The 24,139-nt window shown below is 37.7% G+C and overlaps 1 protein-coding gene across 3 annotated transcripts in view; it reads left to right on the plus strand.

Moving 5' to 3' along the window:
* The window catches only part of CAAP1 (caspase activity and apoptosis inhibitor 1), a 105,953-nt gene extending 82,199 nt beyond the window's left edge, over window positions 1–23,754 (plus strand). Inside the window, exons 6-7 of one of the 3 annotated variants that reach the window (XR_014247047.1) lie at window positions 21,325–21,449; window positions 22,278–23,754. Coding sequence is in view for 2 of the 3 variants with exons in the window: in XM_082400600.1 (XP_082256726.1) it covers window positions 21,325–21,383 (59 nt within the window). In the remaining variant the exon portion in view is untranslated. Of the gene's footprint in view, window positions 1–8,570; window positions 8,902–21,324 lie in introns of those variants that run through there. The other 2 variants (XM_082400600.1, XM_082400601.1) reach the window with 2 other exon arrangements.
* The last annotated feature ends 385 nt before the right edge of the window (window positions 23,755–24,139 follow it).

The following is a 24,139-nucleotide window of genomic DNA, read 5'->3' on the forward strand; positions in this document are numbered from 1 at the left end:
GTTTGTCTTTCTATTGTTGAAGTGCCACAGTTCTTTGTATATCCTGGATAACAGTCCTTTGTGAGATATATGTTTTGCCAATGATTCCTCCAAGTCTGTTGGATTGACTATTCATTTTCTTAATGGAGTCTTTTGATGAGCAAAAGTTTTTCATTTTGATGAAGCCTGTTTTTGTTTTCTTTTGTGGTTATTGCTTTCTGTGACCTAAGAAATCTTGACTACTCGTGAGTCATGAACATATTCTCCTATACTCTGCTGTAAAAGTCTTATAGTTTTAGCTTTTATGTTTAAGATATTTATTTCACTTTTTCACTAATTTTCACAATTTTTCAAGGATGGATCTCCTAAGCTATGTAAAATAATATCCAGTTAAATTTCTTATATATATAAACAAATAAATGAATTTTATTCACTGTCAGGGAGGGGGAAATTTCCCCCTCTATCCCTTCTTGAGTTCTGTGGCTGGACTAGTAATAAAATTGGCACAAGACAGATTAATAGGAGAAACAAATGTTAATTTTTGCACACAGAGACCTAAGAAGTGACCAAAGCAAGCAGCTTTTATACTTTTTAAACAAAGAAACAATAAATTTTTAAAATTGAAGTGTAGTTGATTTACAGTATTATGTTAGTTTCAATTATATAGCAAAGTGATTCAGGTATATATACATATATATATTTTTTCAGGTTATTTTCCATTATAGGTTATTACAAGATATTGAGTATAGTTCCCCATGCTATACAGTAAATACTTATTGCTCATCTATTTCATATATAGTAGTGTGTATCTGTTAATCCCATATGCCTAATTTATCCCTCCCCCACTCTCTTTCCCTTTTGGTAACCATAAGTTTGTTTTCTATGTCTGTGAGTCTGTTTCTGTTTTATAAATAAATTCATTCATATTATTCTTTACATTCCACATATAAGTGATATCATATAATATTTGTCTTTTTCTGTCTGACTTACTTTACTTAGTATGATATTCTCTAGGTCCATCCATGTTGCTACCATGGGCAATATTTTATTCTTTTTTAAGGCTGAGTAATATTCCATTGCATATATATACCACATCTTCTTTATCCACTCTTTTTTTTTAAATTAATTAATTAATTTTTGGCTGCATTAGGTCCTCGTTGCTGCACCTGGCCTTTCTCTAGTTGCAGCGAGTGGGGACTACTCTTCGTTGCGGTGCATGGGCTTCCTATTTTTTAAATTTTTTTATACAGCAGGTTCTTATTAGTTATCCATTTTATACACATCAGTGTATATATGTCAATCCCAATCTCCCAATTCATCACACCACCACCACCACCGCCCCCCCACTTGCCCCCTTGGTGTCCATACGTTTGTTCTCTACATCTGTGTCTCAATTTCTGCCTTGCAAACCGGTTCATCTGTACCATTTTTCTAGGTTCCACATATATGCATTAACATATGATATTTGTTTTTCTCTTTCTGACTTACTTCACTCTGTATGACAGTCTCTAGATTCATCCACGTCTCTACAAATGACCCAATTTCGTTGCTTTTTATGGCTGAGTAATATTCCATTGTATATATGTACCACATCTTCTTTATCCATTTGTCTGTCGATGGGCATTTAGGTGGCTTCCATGACCTGGCTATTGTAAATACTGCTGCAGTGAACATTGGGGGGGCGTGTGTCTTCTTGAATTATGGTTTTCTCAGGGTATATGCCCAGTAGTGGGATTGCTGGGTCATATGGTAATTCTATTTTTAGTTTTTTGAGGAACCTCCATACTGTTCTCCATAGTGGCTGTATCAATTTACATTCCCACCAACAGTGCAAGAGGGTTCCCTTTTCTCCCCACCCTCTCCAGCATTTGTTGTTTGTAGGTTTTCTGATGATGGCCATTCTGACTGGTGTGAGATGATACCTCACTGTAGTTTTGATTTGCCTTTCTCGAATAATTAGTGATGTTGAGCAGCTTTTCATGTGCTTCTTGACTATCTGTATGTCTTCTTTGGAGAAATGTCTATTTAGGTCTTCTGCCCATTTTTGGATTGGGTTGTTTGTTTTTTTAATATTGAGCTGCATGAGCTGTTTATATATTTTGGAGATTAATCCTTTGTCCGTTGAGTCGTTTGCAAATATTTTCTCCCATTCTGAGGGTTGTCTTTTCATCTTGTTTGTAGTTCCCTTTGCTGTGCAAAAGCTTTTAAGTTTCATTAGATCCCATTTGTTTATTTTTGTTTTTATTTCCATTACTCTAGGAGGTGGATCAGAAAAGATCTTACTGTGATTTATGTCAAAGAGTGTTCTTCCTATGTTTTCCTTTAAGAGTTTTATAGTGTCCAGTCTTACATTTAGGTCTCTAATCCATTTTGAGTTTATTTTTGTGTATGGTGTTAGGGAGTGTTCTAATTTCATTCTTTTACATGTAGCTGTTCAGTTTTCCCAGCACAATTTATTAAAGAGACTGTCTTTTCTCCACTGTATACCCTTGCCTCCTTTGTCATAGATTGGTTGACTATAGGTGCGTGGGTTTATCTCTGGGCTTTCTATTCTGTTCCATTGATCTATATTTCTGTGTTTGTGCCAGTACCATATTGTCTTGATGACTGTAGCTTTGTAGTATGGTCTAAAGTCAGGGAGTCTGATTCCTCCAGCTCCGTTTTTTTCCCTCAAGACTGCTTTGGCTATTCGGGGTCTTTTGTGTCTCCATACAAATTTTAAGATTTTTTGTTCTAGCTCTGTGAAAAATGCCATTGGTAATTTGATAGGGATTGCGTTGAATCTGTAGATTGCTTTGGGTAGTATAGTTATTTTCACAATATTGATTCTTCCAATCCAAGAACATGGTATATCTCTTCATCTGTTGGTATCATCTTTAATTACTTTCATCAGTGTCTTATAGTTTTCTGCATACAGGTCTTTGGTCTTCCTAGGTAGGTTTATTCCTAGGTATTTTATTCTTTTTGTTGCAATGGTAAATGGGAGTGTTTCCTTAATTTCTCTTTCAGATTTTTCATCATTAATGTATAGGAATGCAAGAGATTTCTGTATATTAATTTTGTATCCTGCAACTTACCAAATTCATTGATTAGCTCTAGTAGTTTTCTGGTAGCATCTTTAGGATTCTCTATGTATAGTATTATGTCATCTGCAAACAGTGACAGTTTTAATTCTTCATTTCCGATTTGTATTCCTTTTATTTCTTTCTCTTCTCTGATTGCTGTGGCTAGGACTTCCAAAACTATGTTGAATAATACTGGCTAGAGTGGACATCCTTGTCTTGTTCCTAATCTTAGAGGAAATGCTTTCAGTTTTTCACCATTGAGAATGATGTTTGCTGTGGGTTTGTCATATATGGCCTTTATTATGTTGAGGTAGTTTCCCTCTATGCCCACTTTCTGGAGAGCTTTTATCATAAATGGGTGTTGAATTTTGTCAAAATCTTTTTCTGCATCTATTGAGATGATCATATGGTTTTTATTCTTTAATTTGTTAATATGGTGTATCACATTGATTGATTTGCGTATATTGAAGATTCCTTGCATCCCTGGAATAAATCCCACTTGATCATGGTGTATGATCCTTTTAAAGTGTTGTTGGATTCTGTTTGCTAGTATTTTGTTGAGGTTTTTTTCATCTATATTCATCAGTGATATTGGTCTGTAATTTTCTTTTTTTGTAGTATCTTTGTCTGGTTTTGGTATCAGGGTGATGGTGGCCTCATAGAATGAGTTTGGGAGTGTTCCTTCCTCTGCAATTTTTTGGAAGATTTTGAGAAGGGTAGGTGTTAGCTCTTCTCTAAATGTTTGATAGAATTCACCTGTGAAGCCATCTGGTCCTGGACTTTTGTTTGTTGGAAGATTTTTAATGACAGTTTCAATTTCTTTACTTGTGATTGGTCTGTTCATATTCTCTGTTTCTTCCTGGTTCAGTCTTGGAACGTTATACCTTTCTAAGAATTTGTCCATTTCTTCCAGGTTGTCCATTTTATTGGCATAGAGTTGTTTGTGGTAGTCTCTTAGGATGCTTTGTATTTCTGCAGTGTCTCTTGTAACTTCTTCTTTTTCATTTCTAATTTTAGTGATTTGAGTCCTCTCCCTCTTTTTCTTGATGAGTTTGGGTAATGGTTTATCAATTTTGTTTAACTTGTCAAAGAAGCAGCTTTTAGTTTTATTGATCTTTGCTATTGTTTTCTTTGTTTCTATTTCATTTATTTCTGCTCTGATCTTTATGATTTCTTTCCTTCTGCTAACTTTGGGTTTTGTTTGTTCTTCTTTCTCTAGTTCCTTTAGGTGTAAGGTTAGATTGTTTATTTGAGATTTTTCTTGTTTCTTCAGGTAGGATTGTATTGCTATAAACTTCTTTAGAACTGCTTTTGCTGCATCCCATAGGTTTTGGATGGTCGTGTTTTCATTGTCATTTGTCTCTAGGTATTTTTTGATTTCCTCTTTGATTTCTTCAGTGATCTCTTGGTTATTTAGTAACGTATTGTTTAGCCTCCATGTGTTTGTGTTTTTTACAGGTTTTTTTTCCCTGTAATTGATTTCTAATCTCATAGCATTGTGTTCAGAAAAGATGCTTGATATGATATGAGTTTTCTTAAGTTTACTGAGGCTTAATCTGTGACCCAAGATGTGATCTATCCTGCAGAATGTTCCATGTGCACTTGAGAAGAAAGTGTAATCTGCTGTTTTTGGATGGAATGTGCTATAAATATCAATTAAATCTATCTGGTCTATTGTGTCACTTAAACCTTGTGTTTCCTTATTAATTTTCTGTTTGGATGATCTGTCCATTGGTGTAAGTAAGGTGTTAAAGTCCTCCACTATTATTGTTTTACTGTCGATTTCCTCTCTTATAGCTGTTAGCAGTTGTCTTATGTATTGAGGTGCTCCTATTTTGGGTGCATATATATTTATAATTGTTATATCTTCTTCTTGGATTGATCCCTTGATCATTATGTAGTGTCCTTCCTTGTCTCTTGTAACATTCTTTATTTTAAAGTCTATTTTGTCTCATATGAGTATTGCTACTCCAGCTTTCTTTTGATTTCTGTTTGCATAGAATATCTTTTTCCATCCCCTCACTTTCAGTTTGTATGTGCCCTAGGTCTGAAGTGGGTCTCTTGTAGACAGCATATGTATGGGTCTTGTTTTTGTATCCATTCAGGAAACCTGTGTCTTTTGATTTGAGCATTTAATCCATTCACATGTAAGGTAATTATCAATATGTATGTTCCTATTACCGTTTTCTTAATTGTTTTGTGTTTCTTTTTGTAGTTCCTTTTCTTCTCTTGTGTTTCCCACTTAGAGAAATTCCTTTAGCATTTGTTGTAGAGCTGGTTTGGTGGTGCTGAATTCTTTTAGCTTTTGCTTGTCTTTAAAGCTTTTGATTTCTCCATCGAATCTGAATGTGATCCTTGCCAGGTAGAGTAATCTTTGTTGTAGGTTCTTCCCTTTCATCACTTTAAATATGCCATACCATTGCCTTCTGGCTTGTAGAGTTTCTGCTGAGAAATCAGCTGTTAACCTTATGGGAGTTCCCTTGTGTGTTATTTGTCATTTTTCCCTTGCTGCTTTCAATAATTTTTCTTTGTAATTTTGCCAATTTCATTGCTGTGTTTCTCTGCATGTTTCTCCTTGGGTGTATCCTGTATGGGACTCTCTGCTCTTCCTGGACTTGGGTGAGTATTTCCTTTCCCATGTTAGGGAAGTTTTTGACTATAATCTCTTCAAATATTTTCTCGGGTCCTTTCTCTCTCTCTTCTCCTTCTGGGACACCTATAATGTGAATATTGTTGCTTTTAATGTTGTCCCAGAGGTCTCTTAGGCTGTCTTCGTTTCTTTTCATTTTTTTTTCTTTATTCTGTTCTGCAGCAATGAATTCCACCATTCTGTCTTCCAGGTCACTTGTCCGTTCTTCTGCCTCAGTTATTCTGCTATTGATTCCTTCTAGTGTATTTTTCATTTCAGTTATTGTATTGTTCATCTCTGTTCTTTAATTCTTCTATGTCTTTGTTAAACATTTCTTGTATCTTCTCGATATTTGCCTCCATCCTTTTTCTGAGGTCCTAGATCATCTTCACTACCATTATTCTGAATTCTTTTTCTGGAAGGTTGCCTATCTCTACTTCATTTAGTTGTTTTCCTGGGGTTTTATCTTGTTCCTTCATCTGGTACGTAGCCATCTGCTTTTTCATCTTGTCTATCTTTCTGTGAATGTGGTTTTTGTTCCACAGCCTGCAGGATTGTAGTTCTTCTTGCTTCTGCTGTCTGCCCTCTGGTGGATTTGCGGTGCATGGGCTTCTCATTGCAGTGGCTTCTCTTGTTGCAGAGCACAGGCTCTAGGTGTGCGGGCTTCAGTAGTTGTGGCATGTGGGTTCAGTAGTTGTGGCTCATGGGCTCTAGAGTGCAGTCTCAGTAGTTGTGGCACACATGCTTAGTTGCTCCATGGCATGTGGGATCTTCCCGGACTAAGGATTGATCCCATGTCCCCTGCATTAGCAGGTGGATTCTTAACCACTGCACCACCAGGGAAGTCCCTCCATTCATTTATTCATGGACACTTAGGTTGCTTCCATGTCTTGGCTATTATAAACAATGTTGCTGTGAACATTGGGGTGCATGTATTCATATCTTTTCGAATTAGAGTTTTCATCTTTTCTAGATATATGCCCAGGAGTGGGATTGCTGGATCATATGGCAACTCTATTTTTAGTTTTTTTAAGGAAACTCAATAGTGTTCTCCATAGTGGCTGCAGCAATTTACATTCCCACCAACAACGTAGGAGGGTTCCCTTTTCTCCACACCCTCTCCAGCATTTATTATTTGTAGACTTTTTAATGATGGCCATTCTGACCCATGTGAGGTGATACCTCATTGTGGTTTTGATTTGCATTTCTCTAGTAATTAGCAATGCTGAGCATCTTTTCATGTGCCTGTTGACCATCTGTATGTCTTCTTTGGAGAAATGCTTATTTAGGTCTTCTGCCCATTTTTTGATTGCGTTGTTTGTTTTTTTGATATTGAGTTGTATAAACTGTCAAAGAAACAATTTGTGAGGAATTGACAGGACAAAGACACTTAGGCTTTGGGTGCTTAATTAGTGAAGAATCTAAACAGAGTTTGGTCTTGTGGTAGTAAATTAAAGAAGTAACAAGGTTAGTTTATAGAAGCTTCTCGGCCCAAACTCCCTGTCTCTGTGGTAAGGCTGTCTTACTTCCAAATGCAGGGGGTACACTTTTCACATGAGAGATTTATTTCCTGCTTTCAGGGAGACAGAGGAACATCAGAGTTTCCTCCTTTGGTCCTCTGCTTCTCAAGTAACTTCAATTCAAAATAATCAATACGTCATTGTGGCATATTTTGGGGTATCCTGCCCTGAGCCCCAACATCACATTACAAGAAACCCATTACAGTGTCTTTCCAGAGAAAATATGTGTAAACATGGGCTTATTGAAAAGATCAGACTATCTTCCATATTCATGCTTTGTTTTCAAGCATATCATTTAAGAATAATAAAGGATTCTCTGATTAAAGAGCAACCTTGACTTAAAGAGGTTTGAAACATATGTTTGTTTAGTTAAAAGAAAATGGACTGTTCTGTGCATTTATAAGTAACAGTGAGGGGCAGGGAGACAAGAATAGCATCCACACGCTGGGCTTCTTCTGCTCGCACGGAATTTGGGAGGAAAGTGAGAGCAGAAACCACATCCTCCTTGATGACACAGGAGAGACAAACTTACTCCTCCTGTTCCCAGTTGTCCTCATAACTTGTTCTTTTCTGTCTCGTATGTTCAGATCTGATAGTCAGATGATGACTCTGGCCACCCTGCTTCAGGCAGAGTGTCACCTGTGTTCCTTTCCAAGGCCTGGCTCCCAGCTGTTACATGGTGGAGGAACCTGACACTCTGATAAATGCACAGGCCATCGGATAGTCGTCTATCCAACAGAGGGCAGTGTCTCATTGAAACATTTGCTCTGAAAATGTATTTTCTGAAACTTTCCACTTAAATAGCTGTGGATTAACTTTTTAGTGAGGCCAACATAGTGGAAACTAAGCAGAGCGTATAACCCCAGACTGTTGGGCAGCCGCACGTGGTCACGGTTCTGCCTTAATTCGCTGCATATTACTTCCTTTGAAATTTGCAACCAGGTTCTAAACTATTCACCTTCTAACGTCTGGCAGTGCTGAAAGCATTTGGCCATTTGCTCACCTTGTTTAAGCTGAACAACCCAGGGAGGGTAAGACTGTATCTGCCAAAGCAGAGTATACATCTCTGAAAGTTTAGACTGGTACTCCCAAAATGTTCTTCTAACCTAGACAAGCCATAGAAGGTTAGTGATCATGTTTTTATGCAGTCCAATAGTGATAACATTCTATGTTATGATGCCTCCCCCCAAAGCTTTTTTTATGAAGTTAAAAAAGTTTCTAATATAAAGGTTGTATTATCAACAATGCTGGTTTTGAAAGACCCAAATAGGGTTTTGAAGATTACCCTTCTTTAACAATGTCTTAAATTTTTATCTCCTTATCCATTCCTCGTTGCTTTCTTTCTCAAGACATTATGGTTTATTGTGTCTCCACTAGGTGCCTTGCGTGTGATTTATACAGTGAATGGCCCTGCTTTTGGAGCAAGTTAATGATATAATATCCCCATTTATATTCAGAGCAGTCAACACTTTCTAGCTCCCAGAATAATAAAAGCACCTGCATTTAATATACATGGAAGAATGGGAAGGCAAATAGCAGATAAGGCACAATCAGGTAAGTGTAATCAGATAAAATATCACAATATTATAGTAGATCAGCATCTGGTAATGACTTGAATTTTGAAAGACTGACAAACAGCATGGCCTAAAGCAGCCAGGAAAACCTCATTCAGAGCAACTCTTCCCAGAGCTGATTGCTCCTCTCATGTGTTTTCTGGCAGATTATGCAGGTACGGTTTCTTATTTTAATTCTTCTAGAACAGCATTGTGCCACTGGAAAAACACTGGCAATGTTCCTTTTTGAGCTCAGATCAGAAACAAAAACAAATGATGTCTCTAAAATAAAACCTGGCATCTCCCAGCAGTTATCTCAAATTGATCCAAATCAATTTTATTAAAAAAAATAAAGCTTGTGGTGATAGGCAGAGCTTTCATTTCCATCTCTGTAAACTTGCTTGCACAGCGTTGACATTTTATTCTTATTTTTTTTAAAGCAGGGAAAACTTAGTTTATTAGAAGCTTATTTGTCTCTGAGAGCTTCTTCACTTTTGATCCTTGGCAGCTAGTAAACCTAGCTATCTTGGCCTTGCACAAGTCCTAACGTAACAGAACCACAAGTAGTCAAATAGAATGCTTCAGATTTGCAAAAGTAAGAACTGAACAAACCTGGTTTGTATAGTGGAATTTAGTAGTTTTCCTCTCCTTTTAAGTTACTCTTTTTTTTTTTAAGGTTTTTAAATTGAAGTATAGTTGATTTACAATGTTGTGTTAATTGCTGCTGTACAGCAAAGTGATTCAGTTATATATATATATATATATATATATACACACATATATATATGTATATGTATGTGTATATATATATATATATATATATATATACACACACATATACATATATATATACTTTCTTTTTCATTTTATATTCTTTTCCTTAAGTTACTCTTTGATGGAGGCAGGTGAGCTCTTCAATTAATTCACTTCCCGGTACCACAGAGGCAAGGGAGGGTGGCGATGGGGTGCAGAAGGGCTCTTTGGCCCACAGTCTGCCCCAGTGCTGGCCTCTCCGGTGGGAGGATCAGGAAGTGTCTTTGCTTGTACCTGTTGCAATTGGACTAGACATCAAATGTAGAAAATGGCATCGACTGCTCCATCTCCTGAGAAGGGCTGTATCCACCCTCTTGTTCCTTAGTTCTTATCCTTTTGTTTCCTGTTCTAAGGGTGGTAGCCCTGGGTATGGCCAAGGGATGTCTATTTCAATGAAACTTACATAAATTTGAGTATGAAGGAGATGAAATAACTGTCCATTGCATTTAGAAAAACTATATCTTTATGGAGATCACTCTTCCCAGAATGTCTTTGTCTCTTCACCTGGTTTAGTCAGCTTGCGCTGTGATAACAAAATACCATAGACACAGAAATGAATTATCTTACAACTCTCGAGGCTGGTAGTCTGAGATCAAGGTGTCAGCATGGCTGGGTTCTGGGGAGGTCTCCCTTCTTGGCTTGCAGACCATGACCATCTCCAGTGGTGCTCACTTGACCTCTTCTTTGTACATCCACAGGGAGAGAAAGAGCAAGCTTTCTGATGGCTCTTCTTATAATGATACTAATCCCATCATGAGGGCCCCACCCTCATGACCTCACCTAAGCCTGTTTACTTCCCAAAGACCCCATCTCCAAATACCAGCACTTTGGGGGTTAGGGCTTCACCACATGAATCTGTGGGGGCGGTGGTACAGTTCATAGCATCATCCAGTTGTATTATTGTGGCAAAGTTACTAAGGCTGAGACAAAGAGAGCTACTGTGTGGCCAACAAGGCTGACATGAAGGATATTAGTAGTTCAGTCCACGATGGAGCAAATGTCAATGAACCAGAGCCCTTGATGGCCATATTCTTCATCCCTTCTTCGCACACACCCACACCCACACTCACTTTTCCCTGCCACACCCCCTTTCAAATCTTAGGAAAAAGATCACAAGAGAAAGCATTTGTGTCAGGAACAAAATGGGAAAGCCACGGCTTCAGGATACTTATGGTGTCAACATTCTCTTGTATTTTCTATCACACTTTTCACCCTTGCTGTAACATGGGCTGATCACTGATTTCAGAATGATAAATGAACCCACTTGGGAGGCTCACTCACCGAAGAGTTTTCAGTTATATTCTGAATATAATGGATGGAAAAAGAACTAATTTTCAGATGTCTAATGACAGGAGTAGAAAGTAAGAAGGAGTTTGTGGAGAATCATGGGTTTATTATAACACCCTATTTCCAGAGCATCCCATTTTATATAATGGTTTTTTTCACAGAATTCATTATTCAATGCTTTGGGGAGGTGGGCTGAGATTTACACTGTACAATTGAAAAATATGAGCTTCTCCAAGGTCATGAGAATAGATCTGGATTGTCAGTTTAAACATGAACTGTACAATATTGAAAATGGAAAACACCTTCCTCAACGGTTCATTTGTTGTTTGGTTGGTTGGGTTGGTTGAGGTTTTTCTGCACTTTAGTTTTGGCTCAAGAGGACAAACAAAGCAGTCTGTTGTTATTTTTTAAAATATTTATTTATTTATTTTGGCTGTGCCGGGTCTTAGTTGTAGCACGAGGGATCTTCGTTGCAGCATACGGGATCTTTAGTTGTGGCATGCAGACTTCTTAGTTGTGGCATGCGGACTCTTAGTTGCAGTATGTGGGATCTAGTTACCCCGACCAGGGATCGAACACGAGCCCCCCGCATTGGGAGTGTGGAGTCTTATCCACTGGACCACCAGGGAAGTCCCTGTTGTTATTTTAACTTGTCATTTAATGAGTCTGGGCCATGAAGAGCCATGGCCATGTCAAAAAAGAGATATATCACTACCTGATTTGTGATAGAGACGACCTTAGGCAAAGCCCAATTGAGGCTACTTCAGCCTCCAAATAGAAAACATTTCTGTTTCTGCTTAAAGCCACATTAAGGGGTATTTTGTAAATAGTGATGGTGATATTGCAACCAGACAAATTCTTCTCTGGTTCCACCTGCGTTCCTCACCCTTTCATCAGAGCCCCTGTCCTGGAGAGCCAGGCTACTGCAGTAAGTAAGCAGTAACACAGTTGTTTGAAGTATAGTGTGAGCATTGAACCATCCTGGGTGTTTCAACATAGACTGTGCTATACATAATTGGGTATGAAGCATAAGCCTCTCTGACTTAAGACTGTGGCTTATGTGTTTTGCTACCACCATCTCTGTTTTGGGCAGATAAAGTACTGATCTTTTAGAAATGATCGTGGAAATAGATTGAGGAGAATAAAAAGACTGGGGAGATATATGGGTGTGATGGCCTTCACCCACAAAAAAAACAAAACAATCATTACTTGAAGAGAGAATTTGTATTTTAGGTAACAGAAAAATATTTCTTACTTTTTCAATTATATTTGAGTTGTTTACCCTGACCCAGAAAAATACCTGAGTTTGCCTTTGTTAAATGCACACCCCAAATCTAAACTTGGTACCTTTCAAGCTTCTGGAATTAGAAGAGATTAGATCTTCATGCATGTTAGTTCTTAGGAATTCATCTAGCTTTATGCTTCAGCTTTCTCATTTCAAAAGCAGAAACATATTATTTTTATGCCACATTTCATAATCCACTCATTTCTTAGCTGAATTCTCCAGATACTTGTCAGAAGATTTTTTTCCTTCCGTGATGAGGCACAAATGTTTAATAAATCATTGCTATCAAGACATTACAAAATATGTATATAAATAGATTTCTTTTTTAAAAATTTATTTTATTTATTTATTTTTTGGCTGCATTGGGTCTTCGTTGCTGCACACGGGCTTTCTCTAGTTGTGGGGAGCAGGGGCTACTCTTCGTTACGGTGCACGGGCTTCTCATTGCGGTGGCTTCTTTTGTTGAGGAACATGGGGTCTAGGGCATGTGGGCTTCAGTAGTTGCAGCATGCGGGCTCAGTAATTGTGGCTCGCGGGTTCTGGAGCGCAGGCTCAGTAGTTGTGGTGTACGGGCTTAGTCGCTCTGCGGCATGTGGGATCTTCCCGGACCAGGACTCAAACCCGTGTCCCTTGCACTAGCAGGCAGATTCTTAACCACTGCACCACCAGGAAAGTCCCTATAAATAGATTTCTAGGGAACAAGTGTGCATAGTTGGAAATGACAAATTGTTAAATATCAAAAATGACTAGTGGAGAAAGCCCATCTGAAAAAAAATGGTAACTTAGCTGAGTAATGAGTGCTCTGATTAACATATTCTACAAATCTATCAATACTAGGGCTCAGCATGTCCTTGTTACTCTCTAAAATTAATAATGACAGATACCAAGACCCTTTTAATATTGTAATAGTCCAATAGGCCCAGGCAAGCATGCAACAGAGAAGAATGTAAATCATTTGTCAGGGTTGCTGGGTGGTCTCCAGAGAGTCTGCCAGGTGGGAGAGCTAAGTCCTCATAAAGCTTTCTTAACTTCTTCCTGGCTTCATTCTCATCTCAGCAACCAGTTTCAGAAAATGTACTCATTTTGAACAGAAGGATGTGCTAGTACAAGGCAAAACCCATAGAGTATTTAGCATTCTTTATGCCCACAATGTATTTTAAGAAATACTAATGTTCATGTCAGTGTATATCCTTAATGCTCTGTCATCTGAAAACTAGTAAGAACTCTTACAAAGAATATATGTACATGAGTTTGAAGAAATAGGTTTTCTAGCACTGGCTGTCTCCTTGTTCTCATCATCTCCATCATCTTAGTAGAAATGGAATAATGTGTATAAACTACTGAGAGATACTTGAAAGAATAAAACTGAATGAAATGAGGAAAGAAGGGAAGAAAAACATTCAGTAACATGTGTAAAGTACCCATGGTGGTGCCCAGCACAAGGGGGGTACATATAAAGCAGTGTTCGTTTCCTGCTCTTTTTTGCTTCGAGGAAGTGGTCCATTTCCTCAGGAACTTTCACTTCGCCTTCCTGTGTGGCCCTCATGTATTTTGCAGCTCTCATAAAGTTTTCCTTGGAGTAGACTTTGGATTTGAGTATATATTGATAGTTCCCCCCTGTAATAGTATGTCCCTATAATTTGATGCTCATTGACGTTGTTCTTTAGAGAAGGAGCATCTGTGTATTGAGGGCTGTCATCATCAGGTAGTTTTGAAGGATCATTTGTTGAAAGTTATACAGGTCCAGGGAGGAGAGACCAAATATTTTTGGGTTGGAATATCTAATCTAAATACCACAACGGATCTATAGAGCAAGGGGGGGGACAAGCCAGAAGAAGAGAGGCCAGATCCCAGAAAAAAAAGGGAATAAAGGAATTTTTGCCAGGAAGCCGGAATTTGTATATACACCCCAGGACTAGCACCCCCAGATGTAGGTTTGCTGGCAGCTGCTGGAATCTCTCCAAGACAGGAATTAGCTCTGTTCTTGGAGTCTTCTTATACCTCAGCTGGCAATGACTCATTTTTAATCACCTGATTATACTTAGAGCTCAGAGATAAGAAATACATTTCTTCTCTCTCCCTCTCTTTTATATTTCCTTACAACTTAAAAGAGGTTGGTTTTTATTTTGGTCTTGACTCTGCTGCCAGTTTGCCTGACTGATTTTTCTTACCACAAGTCCCACCCAACTCTCATTCCTGTATATGCTTGCTGTATTTTCTGTATTTTCCCTTACCACCTCTCACTAAGCTATTGTGCCAGGCATGTATTGGAACCAGCCACCTTCTTGTCCCTGCCTTTTGACCAACTATTCATCCTCAGGGTCTCCTCCAGCATCACCTGCCATGAAGTTTTCTCTTCCTTTCCCCCCATCTCAGTTCTAATGAGCTCCATTTTCTTCATTTCCACAGCACAACATTGTAACCTGTACCTGTAGGATTATGCTTCTATGCAGGCACGCTCGTCTTTTTCACTGGATTGTCAGCTCCTTGACGACAGGGTCTGTGCCATGCATTTTTATGTGCGTGGTACATAGTAGGTGCTGATGGCACATTTGATAAACAAACATTCAGTACATTCTCTTTTGTTTCATGCAAGAAAATAATTTGAAGTTAATAGGGAGCTTCTGACGTGCAAGATATTAATGAAGAGATTAACTGCTTGTATTGTATTGTTTGTTGAAGACATGGAAGGCTACATGTGTTTAATAAATATGGGAAAAAATGATTGACTTGGTGAGGTTATAGGCTGAACCATCCTGAAGGATGGCATGATGAGGTAGGACAAGGACCCTGGTCTCAGGTTCATAAGCCAGCATCCTAGGCAGAGCTTTGCCATAGAATCTTGTCACAGTTCCTGGAGTTTTCCCTTTTCTGGACCTAATTTTCTCATCTTGTAGAATGGAGAGACAGGATGAGATAATTTTATAAGAACTCCAGGTCATTCAAGCTCTGAAACTCTATCATCTATCATAATCATCCCGGTTAGGTATTGTCTGTTAGTGCCAAGAAGCCCCATCTCTCTAGCCCCCAAATAAGGTACTTAAATTTCTTGTACCTTATTCAGATTTGGGGTCCTGTAGGTACTTTTTCTTACTTCCCTCCATCTCCTTCCTCTAGAACTATAGTTTTTGCCTTGAAGCTGCAGGGTAGTTTGAATGTGGTGTTACATGCTGCTCCCGTTCTTCCTGTAGGGTGACCTTATTCTCTGCTCCGTGGCCTCTTTTGCCTCATTACACCAGCCCTCATCCAAGCCTTGGCCCCTCTCCAGCTCATCCTTACCTCCTACTGGCCCAGATAAGATTTTAAAACCTCCTTGCATTTTGCCCTATCTTTGTTTTTTGTGTAAAAGCCATACCACCATGAAAATCTGCGGCCATTTCACCATTAGCTCACCTACCTTTTATCTGGTTTTTTTTTTTTTTTTTTTTCAAAACTCTCCCATTTTTAATATGATAATAGTAGTAAATACTGTTTACAGAATGTTTACTATATACATGCCAGGTATTGTGGTAGATATTTACTTACATCTCTAATCCTTGTAGCATCCCTAAAGGGCCAATATTTTACATTAATTTTAGAGACGAGGAAATTGATTCTCAGATTGTTTAAAGAAATCACCCAGATTGTCTAACTCCAAAGCCAGTGCTGTTTCCATTGCATTAGGGTACATTTCAGCATATGTAGGTCCATGTCAATTTTTGTTGTTTTGTTCATATCAGTTTTTTATTTGTTTCAGAAACAGTATTATATCACCAAAAAGAAAAACATTTCACCACTTTATGACACATCAACTTGCTATTTTATATTTCTTATACACTAGTCTATTCTTTGTTTATATTCACACATATTTGAAAGAGTTGTGATTGTAATGTGAATGTAGGCCTTATTCTAAAAATAAGAATTCCATAACCATTTTCTTTGTTTCTCTCTTCTGTATTGTCATTTTAATGGCTGCCTAGTTTTCATCAGATTGGTTTATCAGAGATTAAAAATTTTTTTTCTCCTGTAGAACATTTAGATTATTTCCATTTTGTGCTGCAATAAATTGTTATAATAATGATACTTATGTAGTTTTTTAGATTAATGGTAATGCATTGTCTTTTAAAACCTTTTTTTATCATGAAAATTGTGAAATATTCATAAGAGTATAGAAGGGACCTGCATCTACCTATCACTAGGCTTCAACAATAATCAACATTTTGCCCATCTTGTTTAATCTATTCCCCCACTTTTTTCTTGAGGACATTAAAGAAAATTTCAAGTAGCTTGTCATTTCATGTGTAAATACTTCAGGATAGACTTATAACTGATAAAGGCTTTTCCCTAATATCATCTAATACTCAGTCTGGTTTAAATTGCCCTGATTATCATGAGTGACTTTTAATATTTGGTTTGTTCAAATTAGGATCCAATTATGGTCTACAAGTTGCAATTGGTTGTTACATCATTAAAATTTTATTCATTCTAAACAGTACACACACACACACACACATTTTTTTTTTTTTAATGGCATCAATTTATTGGAGAAACCATGTCAGAAGTCCTGTAGAGTGTCCTACATTCTGAGGTTAAAGTTTCCTTAAGGTTCATTTAACTTGTTTCTCTATCTACTACAGAAGTCTCTTGATATCTGTAGGGTATTGGTTCCAGCCCTCCCCCCAGACACCAAAATGCACGGATGCTCAAGTCCTTTATATAAAAAGGCATAGTATTTGCATATAACCTACGCACATCATCCTGTATACTTTAAATCATCTCTAGATTACTTGTACTACCTAATACAATGTAAATGTTACACAAATAGTTGCTAGCCATGGCAAATTCAAGTTTTGTTCTTTGGAACTTTCTGAAAAAATGTTTTTTCAAATATTTTCCATCAGCGGTTGCTAGAATCCACAGATGGGGAACCTGCAGATGTGGAGCGCCGACTATATATTGGTTTTAACTGGCATTTAGATGTTGAGAGCCTAATAAGATTGTGGCTCAATTTCTAAGAAAGACTACTTTGTTAATAAGGTCCTTTTCAATTTGAGTTCAAACTTAGCACACTTCTCAGAACATTTTGCCAGATCATAAGCTTCTTTTCTTTCTTGCTCTGTTAGAAAGCCTCTTGTACAGGCAGTTTATTAAAATAAAAGGCCATTTGTGTCAGATGCAGGTAACTGGATCCCTGTTAATCCCAGCCTCTTCTGTGCTGGGTGCTGGATCTAGTGTTAACATTAACCAATTTCATTCTAGACCCTTCAACCTTGGTAGAAAACTAGGAATTGCCTGAAATACTTTTGAAAGCTGTTAGAGACCCAAGAAAAACCTGGATTTGAAAGAGGAGTAATTGAGAAATGAAGAAGGATGCCTGAACCTTACACATTGAATGTTCTGTTCACAGGTTAAATTCAAGGAGATTGGGCAGGACCGTCACAATGATGCCTTTGCAGGTTAGGCAAAGGTTGAGATACACAACTGTTCCTGCTTCTATACTCTGAGCTTAGGGTATAAATAAGTTTTCTTTTCTTTAGAGTGTTAATGTTGAAGGTCATCATAAAGCAGTAAGTTCTCATGAGTCTGGTTCCATCATCCTGAATCCCTGGGTGCAATGAGGAAGCCATGGCTAGAGCAGGGGAGTAGGGCACTTCCCTATCTCGCGATAACACATTCCTCCTTATAGTTTATTTTATTTATTTATTTTTTTGGCTACACTGAGTCTTTGTTGCTGCGCGCTGGCTTTCTCTAGTTGCAGTGAGCAGGGGCTACTCTTCGTTGCGGTGCATGGGTTTCTCATTGCGGTGGCTTCTCTTGTTGTGGAGCATGGGCTCTATGGCTCGCGGGCTTCAGTAGTTGCAGCATGTAGGCTCAGTAGTTGTGGCTCACGGGCTCTAGAGCGCATGCTCAGTAGTTGTGGCGCACAGGCTTAGTTGCTCCATGGCATGTGGGATCTTCCCGGACCAGGGATTGAACCTGTGTCCCATGCATTCTTAACCACTGTGCAACCAGGGAAGTCCCTCTCCTTATAGTTTAGATGTGGGATTTGAGGCTTCTCTTCAGGGCCACATGACACCTAATGTCCCACCAAACAGAGCAAAGGGATGTCCAGGAATTGGGAGAGGCAGACCAAGTCTCCTTTCTCTCTGCGCCCAGGAAATTGGAGGGCGTATGTGGCTTTCTCTTTAGGTCATTAGGCAAAGTCAGATCTTCCACGTCCTGGTTTGCTTGACTATTCCAACCCACTACATCTTCATACTCTACACACTCATACTCTACAGGTAAAACCTAGCATTACTGGGCAAGTAGACGTGTGTTCCCACTGCAGCCTTCTCTGGATTCCCTGCAACTGGAAAGGCTAGATCGAGGTGCTATTACATTTTTCCCATATGTGCCAGAGGCAGTTATGCTATTGTGTTAATGGGAACAAGGATGGAAAGGGCTCATGACAATAGCTTCAGAGAGAGAAGGACTGCGAAGCACTTTATATAACAGGGCGATTTTGGGGACTAAATTCAAGTATCTGAATTTTTCTCTTTTATCTTATTGGACAGGCTCTGGAATGGTGACTCTGGATTTTAATTTTGAGGGCATAGGAATACAGAGACTTTCTTCATTCTTTTAGCTGCTGGTTGTTCATTTGTTTTTTTCATTACCATTGTATGGTATTGGCAACCTCACCGGAAAGAGTCACAGAAATTGTGAATTTGAAAATGGAAGAAATAAAAAAGACTCACTGTTAGGTTGTCTCGTCCTATAAAACTCTGTTTAAAATTATATTCTGCAACTTGATCTTTTCCCAGTTTAAGCTTAGTGCTAACCATTTTTCCTCTTTATTTTTCTTAAGAAATGGCTTTGCTGTGCATTAGGTATTACTGAGAATCCTTGTTACTCTTTTGTTTTTTTCCTAATTGTACCCAGGTATGCCTCTTTGGGCATAGTAAGCAATTCTTTCTCTTCCTTATTTAACCTTTACAATATTTAGAGGTTTTTAAATTGCCACTGTGGCAAACTGCACTATTTGTACCATTTGTTCTTTGACCATACGATTCTTTTTACTCTTTTGATAGTTCTATAATATGTGTGCAAGGTGTAGTGTGAATACAATGAATAATGTGTGTGCAATAGAGTATTGAATTCCTCTAAATGAGAGGAGAGAACAGTGTCTGACTTCTTTTGGTTTTGAACAAGTCATGTAAGGAATAGAAATGAAATTGAAAAGAGGATGTTACTTCAGGCTGGAGTTTATACAGATAACTAATTTTGAAGACCTCTTTCAATAGTATGGTCCAGTATTTCTCAGGCAAGACCTAAGCTTAAAAGTGTAGTATTTTATTAGACTATCCAGTAATTAGTTAAGCATACTTAGAAGGCAGAAACTAATGTATAAGATTCTATACTAAATGGAAGGCAACTCTATCATGGCTCTTAGATCAATCATAGAACTTTATAGGTAAAAGAGGTACTAAGAAGTCATACTGTTTCATACTCTTTCCTTGTCCATAGAGAAACTGAAGCTCCTGAGTTTTTCTAGGTCACCTGGCTACTTAGTTGCTGAGCCTAGTTAAATTCCTCCCCCCCCAACTCACTATGCTTTGTTTAGTCAACACCAAGTAAGAATGACCTTAAGAACTGCAAGCTTCTTTTTGCATTTTTAACCTTTATGTCATGAATTATTTATTACTTTTACACTAAATGTTACTTGGATGTTCAATATTGTTGCTTATTATTATTTGGCGAATACTAGACAAATCAATGTTAAGTTCTTCCAATATGATCCCAGACTATGAATCCTTTAGCTGTCCACTCTGAAATTGTAAAAGCAGTGACTAACTCCATCATGTTGTTTTGTCTGAGTGTTCATCAGCATCTAAAATATACATGTTCACCAGTGCAGGGAGGCCAAAAATGAGTCAAGTAGTAAATGAAGAATGTTGCTAATTATTTCCAAGGTCAACGACAAACCTTTTGTCCCTCGGACTCCCAGAGGGAAAATGTAAATAAGGCAGCACCTAAAATGGAGAATCAGCATCTGACTTGAGATCTGTCATGGATCTAACTCTTTGCTAGAAAAGGAAAGTTTCCATTCCATTCCTCCTCTGTGTGCTTATCCGGATTTTGTCTTTTTCTTTCAGTGTCTTCCATTTGTTTAATTCTTTTGTTTGTTTTTTAAACCACTTTATTGAGGTATTGACATACAAAAAGCTGTGCATATTTAATGTGTACAACTTGATGAGTTTGGAAATAAGTATACACTTGTGAAACCATCACTACAATCTGTGCTTTACTCCTTCCCATCACCTCCAAAGGTTTTCTGCTGCTCTTTTTACTTTTTTTTTCCATATATTTAAGTCTTATCTCCTGACACTCTACATTTGAAAAAGACCTCTCTGTAATCCATGGACACCATTTGCTTTTTGTTTTATAGTGTTAATTTGCTATATCCTAGGCATTCCCTGTAAATGTATACAATTTGTAAGCTGGGTAATTGGTATATGCTACCTAGCAGTGTTCAGTCTACATTCATTTCCTTCTATTGCATAAGTAGTTCTGGCTTTTATGCAAACAAAGGAGTAAATTTCTGTATACAGTATATGGATGAAGCTAAAATGAAAAAAAGCTTGGCTATCAGACGTGAATCCAATGTGCTATACAGACTAATCCATTATTTGAGTATATCTGGGATGGCATGAATTAATCTTAATCGTGTTTATTCTTTAAAAAATATCAACAGTTAAAAATTGCATATCTTATTATTAAAAATGGTTTTGGAGCTGAGATGTAATCTCCTAAATGAAGGAATAAAAATAAGAGCAGGATGATCCAGCTAACCATTTTTCTTCCTAAAACTTGAAATAAATGGAGATCAAGAATGTTAGACATCTTTAAATAAATCAGAGGTCTTATGACATATCTAATACTTTATTAACAAAATTTTGATTTGATTTATCTATCTAAAATAACTAGCAAGGTATTCCCTAAGTGCTGAAACATAAATTACAAACACGAAAACTTGATTTATGTTAATGGTGGATAATATGCGAGACATGGCAAGTTATCACGGACTTGGCAATATTCCTTTAGGCGGGGGATGGAATCACAGAAAAGTACTGAAGAAAGTGCTGCCTTAGGCTCCATTTGTTGATATATAGATGACAGCTGTCTTCTAAGAAATGGTATAATCCCGATGATGTGAACTTCACTTTTATTCCAGACACCTCCAGGTTTAGTGAAATCTGCTCGACAATTCTGAGTGTCTCCGTGTCTCTGTGATGGATAAGAAACATTCAGACCTCTGGAAAGGCTGGCAGAGGAGTATTAAAAAAAGGTTCTGCATAGGTAAATATTGGATCTCTCTGGTCTCTTACCGAATGTTAACATTTGCATATTTCTCAAAACACCTTCATTTCTATCACATCTTAGACCTTTAGTGACGCTCACTGCCAATTCCCAATTCTGTGTCAATTCAAAATATGTCTTCTGTATCCTTGACCTTGGCTGCTAAGCAAGCATCAGTAGAGGGAAATCACATGGTTCTGCAAACTGGCACCAGTACACATTTTTATTTTCCAACCTCAGGGACTTCTGTTTTTCTCCTGCACCATCTCCCTGTTCTTTGCATGGCTGTCCTCTTCCGATTCTTAAGGTCTCACCTTCAACGTAACTGCGTCAAATAATCCTTCCCTGATCTCTCTGCCTAAGTGGGTCCCCCCCCCTCACCTGGGGCCTGTTCATTTATTTCATGACACTTTGACTCCTTATAATTCTTTATTTAGTGTTTGCCTGACTTTTTGTTTGTCTCTACAACTAATTTCTTGTGCAGAGGGACAGCATTTGTTTTATTAATTACTGTGGCACAGCACTTCCTAGCATGTAATAGGCACTCAGAAAGAATTTTTGTACAAATAAATAAACTGTAAGATAGCTTTTTTTTTTCTTTAAAGAAAAGTCATCCCTAATTTTAAAAAAGTTTAAAAAGCACTGCTTTAAATGATTGTCACCATAAGCCCAAGAGATATTCTTACAGATGTCAGGTTGCATATACCTTTCAAATCAACTTCTCATGTGTGGTTAAATAGTTAAACAGACTCTTGTATTCTGAATTCGGAACATGTAGCAGCTGCTAAGTCTTTACAACAGTGGTGTTCACCCTCCCTCCGTTTGCAGATGTGCACAGGCTGATGATGCTTTGTTGACACATGCCACGTGGACGCACTCAGGTGTGTATGGTTCCCAGAGCCCTGGCTGTTCTTGCACCTCTTTCTCCCCTGCTCGAGAAACCACATTGAGAGTGACTGAGTGTGAGTATAAGGCTATTAGAAGGATTACCTTGAATTTGTTCTAATTTATATGAAAAAGCACAAGACAAACCCATTGTACATTTTGGATTAAAAAATAATAATAATGAGTGATTTGCTACACACCTCACAACTAATCAAGACATATCAGTGTGTCATGACATGTGATCTTTTGAATTGGTGTTTCAGAAATTAGTTCCAAACCACTGGGGAGATTTTTACTGCTCATATAACTTTTGGAGAAGAAGAAAATGCCTGAGTTGAGAGTGAAAAATAGCAAACCCTGTAGAAGAGGAACTCATGGAAATAATAATGGCTGTAAAGTGTAGACTGTTGCTTATAAGGTATTGCCTCTGAAGGCCTCCCTCAATGATTAACACAAAATACTTGTTATTTAAGTTGCACCATATGGATGTAAATATCAGACATCTTTGGCCTAAAAATGCAATTTCATATGGCTCAAACTAATTAATTTGTTAATATTTTCTATCATTCATCTAAAATACACTTGGAAATGAGCCATAAGTGCTTGAAAGAAAAGGAGAAAAGTGGCACAACAATGGATTTTTTTGCTGTCCCTTTTGGTGTCTTCTTTCTCAGGACAAGTCAACCAACCAATGAAGCTGCTGGTCTTGGTTGTACATCCTTAGCCCAGCACTGGTCTACGTGCTCTCTGGGGAACACCAGAGAAGCCCAAGATAGCTCTGACCCATAAGAAGTTACAGTCTAAGTGGAAGAACAAGATACATCTAGAAAATGAGACAGTTTATACATGCTAAATTATGCAGCCCTTACAAATAAAGAAGAACGGCTTTTCTGCCACTATGGTTCCACTGTGGCTTGCCATATATGTATTTAAAATTTTTTTTTATTTTGAAAAATAATTTTATATTTATAAATGAGTTGCGGTGATAGTACAGAGAGTTTCCATATAGCCTTATCCTCGGCTTCCCCCAGTGTTAATATCTTACATAACCATGGTACAGTTATCAAACTAAAGTACTACCATTGCTACCTTACTATTAACTAAGCAACAGACTTTATTCAGATTCCATGTTTTTCCATTAATATTCCTTTTCTGTTCCAGGATCCAATCTGCTGAGGTACCACATTACATTTAGCATATATGTATTTTAATAATGGATAAGATATAAAAGTAAGGCGGAAAGCGTTTTATACATATTCAGATATCACTGCTGTTGGTATATTCTCTTCCTGACACACACACGTAAACACACACCACACGCATTTCAGGATCAGACTGAATATCTATTTTTGTACCCTATTTTTTATCATGTAACGAATCATAAATATTACCCTGTATTATTAAATTAGTATTTGAAATATGTTTGATGTGTGCATAGTTTTTATCACATGGATTACCAGATTATTTAAAAACTTTAAAAAATTGAATAAAATCAATTTGTAACATTGTACGTATCATTACCAGATTATTGAATGCTTGTTTCCATTTTTCCTCTTACAAATGACACTGTGATGATTTTCAGTGCACATGAGCTCTGGGCAGTTTTCGTATTTCTTCAGGCTGATCATAAGGAAAAATATATAAAGTGAAGGTCTGTGGAATTTCCCCTTTGATTATATTTTAAAATTCAATAGTAGCACGTTTAAACTATACTGAAATCTCTAAATTGAAAATGAAAATCTCCCCCTGCTCTGGTAGACTTACTTCCCTGAGGAAAAGAATGTACCATGAGGTCTCTGGCTTTA

Source organism: Balaenoptera borealis (genome assembly GCF_965194805.1).
Source record: "Balaenoptera borealis genome assembly, chromosome: 8".
Classification (NCBI taxonomy): domain Eukaryota; kingdom Metazoa; phylum Chordata; class Mammalia; order Artiodactyla; family Balaenopteridae; genus Balaenoptera; species Balaenoptera borealis.